We start from the raw sequence: 7,866 nt of genomic DNA on the forward strand, positions 1-7,866 counted from the left end.
TAAGGAATACAGCCCAATGTAAATGTCTTAAAACAACATTCCTATAATACACAAAGGTCCCAGTCCAGTGACCAAGAGTGTTATGTTGGGAACAAGGAATGTTAAGTGCCGATATTGAATCGTCTGATGCATTACCTGCCAGGAAATTGCTCAAGTGATGCAGAATTCAATTTGTCTCTCCACATAAACATGCCAGGTTTGACCCACTAATGAGAGCAGTTCTGCTGGGACATCAGTTTCTAAAATTCCATGGTTGCAATGCATACCAATATCTGTAGCTGTGGAAAATTGGCCATTCAATTTATGTGAGGAATTTGACCCCACTTAAGGTAAAAATGAAAATTCTTGGCCATAACTTATGCCCCTGCATAGAGGTGTTTTCTTTCTACATTCAACTGTTGACCTCTTTGTGACTGTCATCTGTCTTGCTTTAGTAAATTCTGATTTCTGCTTATATGCCTGAATCTACTCATAAGTCTTCAGTATCTGTGATGTACTGTCAGAACCTTTAATTTTAGTAGTGTTTGAGATTCCCATAGTTACAAGATACAACACATCTGTAAGAGATTCGGAGTGGTTTGTTGTGTGTTGTTCCATGTTTGGTGTGAAGTGCCAGCCGCACTTTACTTCCTGGTTTGGTAGAGTGGTTGTTTGGGGTTCCCACGGAAACCCTTTGAGTCATTAGGGAATTAGAAGTGCCAAGTTGACAACAAGATGGGTAGGAAGATCTTGATCCTGTAATCTCGGTTTCACATACTCTCACCAAATATGCACATGTTAGGATACAAAAGGACTCTGTACTGTGTCAGACTTCAAAGCTTTGCAGGAGACACAGCAGCAGCTACTGGCATGTTCTGGAGTAAAAACAGGAAATAGTTGGGAGCATTTTTGGTTCACTGGTTTTGGCAACTTTCACACAAAAATGGTAGAAAATTTATATCTATTATACCGGTAATGTATTATATATCCAATTACTACCTGCTAAGGCTGGCACATGCTTTTAACAGAGCAGAACTTTGATCCTCAGAAAGTTTGTCTTTATATTGTAAGTTAAAAAGCAAAGAAATACCTGACATTCATATATCTTTGTCTTTGATTCAAAAGGTAAGTTTTCTTGATTTACCATCAGTGAACAATCTTTGATCATGTACATTGTCTGATTATGTGTGTACCTTAATGTTATTGCAGTCATTTTAAAATGTTTGTCTTTCTTGTTTTTTCTCTCTCCAGGTTTGCCACCATGCAGAGTGCAAAGAGAAGAACAACAAGCACCCTCTGAACCTGTGTGACCAGTGTGACAACGGCCTGCACTCTGGACAGCATTTTGACGGGCACCTCCGATTTGACCTCCCACCACAAGGTAGGACACTGTCAGGAAGGGTTTTAGGATGATACCATTCGCATTCAAACCTGTACTAGTGACTACCTATACATAAGGACCACCTGGCCAATGTAACCATGTTCTGGTGGTTCTGATACTGTATAAAATTCTTGTCGATGGTGACCACCAGTCTGCATAAATCAGATTGCTTTGGTCCTCTTAGTGTTCTTCTTGGGGATGTTTTTCTGTACCTATTGTTCAAGATGTGAGAATGAAATTATGTTTCTAAGTTGGACTTTTTCCTGTTTGGGAAGCCATTCAGTTGCGATGTAAAACACAATTGCAGCAATTTGACAGCAGATTTAACCCTTTGTTGCTGACTGCTGAGGACTTACGGCTCTGGAAAAGGAATTACCCACCTGTAGTGATAAATACTTCTCCATGGGAGTTCCACCTGTAAACAGGTGTGCCAAGGTGTCTTCTGCGTGGGAGAACTCAACCGACAGGTTGGTTTCCTGCAGTAGGTTCAGGTGAAACATTCGACACCATTGTTTGAGTTTTGTGGTCCATTTGGGGAGTACCTGGCTCTTACCGCCCACATACGTATCCTTATGTATGTTGATGTGGCTGCAAGTCATGCTAATGGAATCAAAGGTGTGGGATTAGTCGTGACTTTGAATCATAAGGTAGGAGACCATTTCATCCACCTACAGCCTGTAGTCCAATACTAGTTCCATCCACTGACTTGTGTACCTGTGAAGATACTTGATAATGTCTATTTCACTGTGTGGTGAGCAACAATTCACCGTGCTGAGACTCTGGTAAGATTTGTTGGCATTCATGCTGTATCATCTCTAGTTCTATATCTCTATAAAATACTGTTCCAGCATAAAGTACTTACATGTAGGTAGGAAAGCTGCCTTCTATGGTCAGGCGTGAGCTTCTATCCTTGTGCACAGGTGCATCTGTATAACTTGCTATATTTTAAGTCAGTAGACTACAATCGCTTGGGTAATCCAGAAGATATTTTCCAGAACGACCCTTGTACACACTCCTTTCCTGTGGAAATTCAATTGCAGTACTTACCATCTGACAGCTGGAATAGCTTGGTTGAGTAAAAGGTAAAGCTTTTAGTCTAAAGGTGTACAGTTGAAGGATCAAGACTGTCTGTAAAGTGCTGTTGGATTAGGATGGGATCACTACTGCAGCCCCTCTGCATTAGGCTCTTGCTTCGTGTGGGTCCTAAATGACAGCAATGGATCACAACAAAGTGAGCTTTTCACTTTCAGTTCACAAGCTCTCAGGAAAATGCCAGCCAGTAGTTCTGACTTATGTATCAAAGTTCAGTTTCATGACAAATTGCTTGGTAAAATGGGTCAAGTTGACTGTGGCCTTTTTTCATAGCACCCTTTCTGTCTGTCTGAATGTTTGACATGGTAAATGTCTCTTATTGCAGAGCTACAGGATATCGTAATGCTACAGGTTTCCTGTATCTTTAGCTGTCAGATGTGTTGTATCATGTACTGTAATTATCCTGTTTTGATGTTGTGTGTTATCTTGTATGATGAAGTCTTATGTGACCTATAGGACATTCCTTACTTCAGACTTTTACATAATCTAGATGGAAGATATCTAATGATATGTCAAATTAGCCAATTTTGATAAGTATCATGCCAAGCGATATTTCAAGAAAGATTGTGATATGCTTTACTTCGTAACAGCATTGTCTCAGTGTCTGGTTTGTAGTTCACTTGATGGTTTCTGAGAAGGTTACTTACGGCCACGGATATGCAAATTTTTACACTTTTCATTGTGTGATAGATAAAGTGTCCCTTGTGACATCCAGCCCCAGTCCCTGTCCTCGCCATATATGGTATGGCTGTCCATATGTGGAGTAAGCTTCCATATAAGGTATTGTGTCTGAAGATGTCACAGGTTAGGCCCTCAGGTGGGCAACCTGTTAGACAGGTTTCCGTCTTGTGCCGTTTAGTAACATGCCAAATCTGGAGCTGTTGCAGAAAGGGTGTTTCGTAATGTGCCGCCAGACGTCACACTAGGCGGGGCGAGCCAGCTGGGAACACTTTTTTATCGCCGACGCTTTTGATCCGTCCGCAATGCACCTGACGTCGCAGATCGACACGGAGTGGTGCGAGCCCTGTCAGTCCAAAATCTGTCGGGTACGAAGCAGATGTAAGTAGGATGCTCTGTCTGTGTTTGTGTTGACATCAAAATGTGTGGAATACTTTCCCACGCTGGGTGACACATGCTTTGTTAGTCACGTTTTGTCCCTCGCTTGTCTTCTTTGTTTATTGGCATGATGGTTGCAGTCTACAATTATCAAGATTTCAACCCCACTATTTCATTAAGTGTTCCTTTAAGTGAAACTTGTAACTCATCCATTTTCAATACAGCCTTTCTCTGAGTCTCAAAGTCTCTCTAAGTCTTCTGCATTTTTGTGTTAGAAGACTGTATCACATTTACAGACTTTGTTTTGATTGGTACATCCCAAAACATTTTTAGACTTCTCAAAACTTTTAACATACATGTACAAAGAAAGTTTTTGACATTTTCCTGGCTGTTCCTGTCCTTGACATAACATATAGCTCGGGAAGTATTCTCAGATGTTATCAGTATACATATATAGTGGTGGCTTCCCTGTTCACTCTGTAATGTAGTTTGCTCTTGTATTGTCGAAAAGCACATTTGAAAAGGTGTTGTTCTTATTATTGCTGCACAGGTGCATTTTTGTTCTCATCAAAAAGTAAGGAAGAAAAGGATCACTCTTGGCTAACTCCATAACAATGTCCCGTCTTAAGTTGCTACCTTCCTGCCATGGTTACTTGCACGTGTCCGGATTGTATGTAAAGCCTGCATGACCTAAGGACACTTAGCTAAAAATGTGTTTCAAAAACACCTGCAGGAATGAAGAAGTGTTGATGTACCTGTGCCCCACTTACATGTACATTTTGTAGTATCAGAGAGAAGAAGTTAATACTAGAGAGTCAGTCTTTGCTTTAGCATGCAACCATGGCTAGAGCTACATTATGTACCAATATCTATGGCAACCTGTTATATTTGATTATATTGATATATGAAAATGTTTATCTAGACATGCTTCAAGGCCTAGTGTGGATTGAATTTGTCATTTCCAAGCCTTTTTGGTCCAATTGAAGTCTAATTTAAAAGCAAATTTTTAAAGCATTCAGCAAGCTAAAATAGAAGATGCCCTACTTAAGGAAGGATGGGTTGTTTGTGTGTTTTAACTGTTTACAGTTACACCTACGCCCTCTGACCTATTGAATGCAAAGCATTTTTTGTCATGCCAGGATTTGGTACCTTTTATCACAATTCACTGAAGAAGAACGACGGAGGTCGTTTGAAACGTCTGAAGTAAATTTGATTTATCCAGAAGTAGAGATTCAACTTTCATCTTTTCATGCTGACAACAGTGACAAGGAAAACAAACATGATAATCTATCATTCAAGGAATATACAGAGGAATCTGTAGAGGCTTTGGTGGAGCATACCATAGGAGGTGGCTGATCCTCTTTCAAAGTTATAGTTTATTCACAAATCGTGACCTACTTTTACATCAAAGGATGGCTTCATGCATACCTTTTGAGAAAAAAAGGTTTCAGACTCTGTTTAGGAGTGATTCAACAATGGATTCTAGTCTAACACTTACATGTACCAATGAATCCTAAACATTATATTCTGAAAGTATATGAAACATAGAATAGAGTCCTCAAATGCAGTTTTTATATACTTTGTACTTTATATACTTTGGTATACCACGAATATGGTTTTGGTTTTGTGTCTTCTGTTTTATTCTGTTTTTTCAGTCATGACGTGATTTCTTTGTGGTCTGACAGACAACTTCTCTCTGACCTCCAATAACATCCCCACATGTTTTTCTACTGGTTGTGAATGGAGACAACCATCAGAAATTATCTAGTTTCTTCAGCTTGCATAAACACATTGAACAGCTCTATTGTTCTCCAGGTTATTAATGTAAGGTAAGACTTTACGGCCATCAACGTAGACAGAAATGGGCCGGATCCCCCTGCGGGAATGACCCAACGAAGTGCAAAGGGTAATTTCTTGTCTTCTTCTTAGAAAGATGTATTTTGAGTACAATCAGCAACCGGGATCTTACTTGATTTAAGTATGATGTCTGTTCTAAGAAAGTCATGTTTTGCAAGCATGTTGTGCTAATTATAGATAGTGCTTTTTAAATATATCTCTGCATCCAGCAGCGAATTTCTCAGTTCTCTAAATTGACCTTGGTCATCCTGTGAGTCATTCAAGTGTTGTCAATCTTGACACGACTTACAAAGCTTATTCAATGTTACTGTATCTTAAGACAAGAAGAAAAGTGTACAATGTACTTTCTCACTCTGCAGTTTGTTGGACTCTCCTGTCTTTTCGGTAGTTTTCCACATTTTTGTGCAGGTACTTTTGGATCCTAACAACTCATTGAATTTCATACTTTGTAAATATACTATTGAATTGTTTTGGCCCATGCATGAGTTATTATTACCTTCCCCAGACATGATTCATGTACCATCACCCAAGGAGGGAAAGGTCGTTGTTTTATGTGTCACACCTGGGAGTCTGGTGTTACCTTGGTATTGTCCTGCTTGTCATTGTTCTTATGACAAGTTGCAAGGGAAAGGGTACTGTACAGAAATAGTTCTTTATCAAGGATATATTTGTTAGAGTTTGTAATTTGGCATTGAAGCCCCAAAAATATGTACTGTTGACATTTGTACTATAAACTTATTGTAATCATTCACTGCCATTACTGACACATGCAGTTGAATACAATGTACTACAGAGAATTTTTCTTTACAATTCAAAATGAAGTATTATGAATACTTGGAATGATACCTGGGATGCAATGTCTACCTTGATGATATACAATGTGCTGGTACCTTAGTCAGCTTCACAGCAAGCACATGCAATAAGAAGATAATAAAATACCCTCTGTAACAGCCGACCTGAAATTTTAATAAGCAATGAATAGGGAAAAATCCATCCATAATTTATACAATGAGGACATCATGTGCCGAGAGTGTAAGTGGTTGGCATAGATGTTGCACGATTTGGGTGAAAACAAGTCCCATATAGGTTTTAAGGTCTTCGGTTTAATTCAATTTTGTGAGCACAGTCCCGCCAGAAAAGCAGTTAGGCTATTGATTTCTTAGTATTTGGCACCGTGGTGTAGGCAATGTAGGTTTTAATGGCTGGGGAAGAATTCACGTCCTCACACAGAATTTAGTGTAGCTTGAGGAAAAATATGTACATGGCCCCTCAGGAAAAGGAAGGTAAGCACTTTGATTGGTATTCTTATCCTGGATTTTTATCATTTGGCATATCATTTTACATCCAAGAGATAGCTATAGCGGCAATACTTGGCAGTTAGGGGGGAGGGCAACGTGGGGATACTAACAGGGTCTTTTCATGTGTTACCGCATGGCTGATACAGTAGGATTATCTTGTTCGTTTTAACCCCCCTTCCTCCCACTGACTTGCATTCCAACCAACACAACATGGTTGCATATAGGTGCTCTTGCAGAAAAGGGGAGTTCAAGTAAAGAGAGATAAAGAGAAATGCCAGTGGCTGTTTCATAGCATTATGACCTTTGGAGATGGTAGCACCAGATGTGATTCACTGAGCATGACACACGGTTTCTGCATTTATATTGGGCTGTATGTAGGAGGGAGTGGCATATAACTACTGTTACAGGGTTCATACAAGAGCCAGATACACATATATGCATATACAAGACCTCCGTCTGTAACTGTTGCAAAAAAAGGCAAAGGATAATTTGCTATTAAAAATCATGGTAGTATAATATCTGTCACAGTGATAAATGTAGGTTACAGCAACTGTAACTCCCTTTTGTGTTTGACATATTTAGATGTACTCTTGTTTTTACAGTTTGTATTAATCATAATGTGCATTCCTAAGAAAATTCATTTTCAGACTTCCAAATTTGCACTAGGAAGATAATAGAACACAGAGAATGAAGCCTAATTCAGTATGATTCACCCGTGTATTACATGGAACCATGAGGTGCAGTGTCATCTGTATTCTGTAGTGTTCTAAAGGCTAACCAAAATTATGATGAATATCAAAGATTTGTAGTAAAGATGTGATTATATCAACCAAAGGTGTCTTGCAAAAAAGCCCTGCATGCAGAAGTACAATATATTATGTACATGTCACATTATCACCTTTGCCAGGAAAGTTCTATTTTTGGTGCAGTGTGTGTGTGTGTGTGTGTGTGTGTGTGTGTGTGTGTGTGTGTGTGTGTGTGCGCGCGCGCTTGTGTTTGTCTGTAGACTGAATAACTGAAGAAGCTGTGGATGGATCATTATAGTATGTCATGTGACAAGGGATCAAGAAAAACGAAAGTCAAGTTTGATAATGGGGCTCTTAGCATCTTTCAACAGTACTGCAGCATATTATGTCTTTTTTTCCATTAATTTGTTGTACGGAAGGTAGAGAGAATTTCTGATGGATGTATCATTTGCTTGCA

At 39.3% G+C, this 7,866-nt stretch overlaps 1 protein-coding gene across 1 annotated transcript in view; it reads left to right on the plus strand.

The window, feature by feature from the left end:
- Positions 1 to 7,866, plus strand: part of LOC118431175 (pleckstrin homology domain-containing family G member 5-like) — a gene marked incomplete in the record, with an annotated part of 70,055 nt that overhangs the window by 46,673 nt on the left and 15,516 nt on the right. Inside the window, 1 exon segment of the mRNA XM_035842292.1 lies at positions 1,231 to 1,360. Coding sequence (XP_035698185.1) covers positions 1,231 to 1,360 — 130 coding nt within the window.

The sequence above is a fragment of the Branchiostoma floridae genome, chromosome 14 (genome assembly GCF_000003815.2).
Source record: "Branchiostoma floridae strain S238N-H82 chromosome 14, Bfl_VNyyK, whole genome shotgun sequence".
NCBI classification, from domain to species: domain Eukaryota; kingdom Metazoa; phylum Chordata; class Leptocardii; order Amphioxiformes; family Branchiostomatidae; genus Branchiostoma; species Branchiostoma floridae.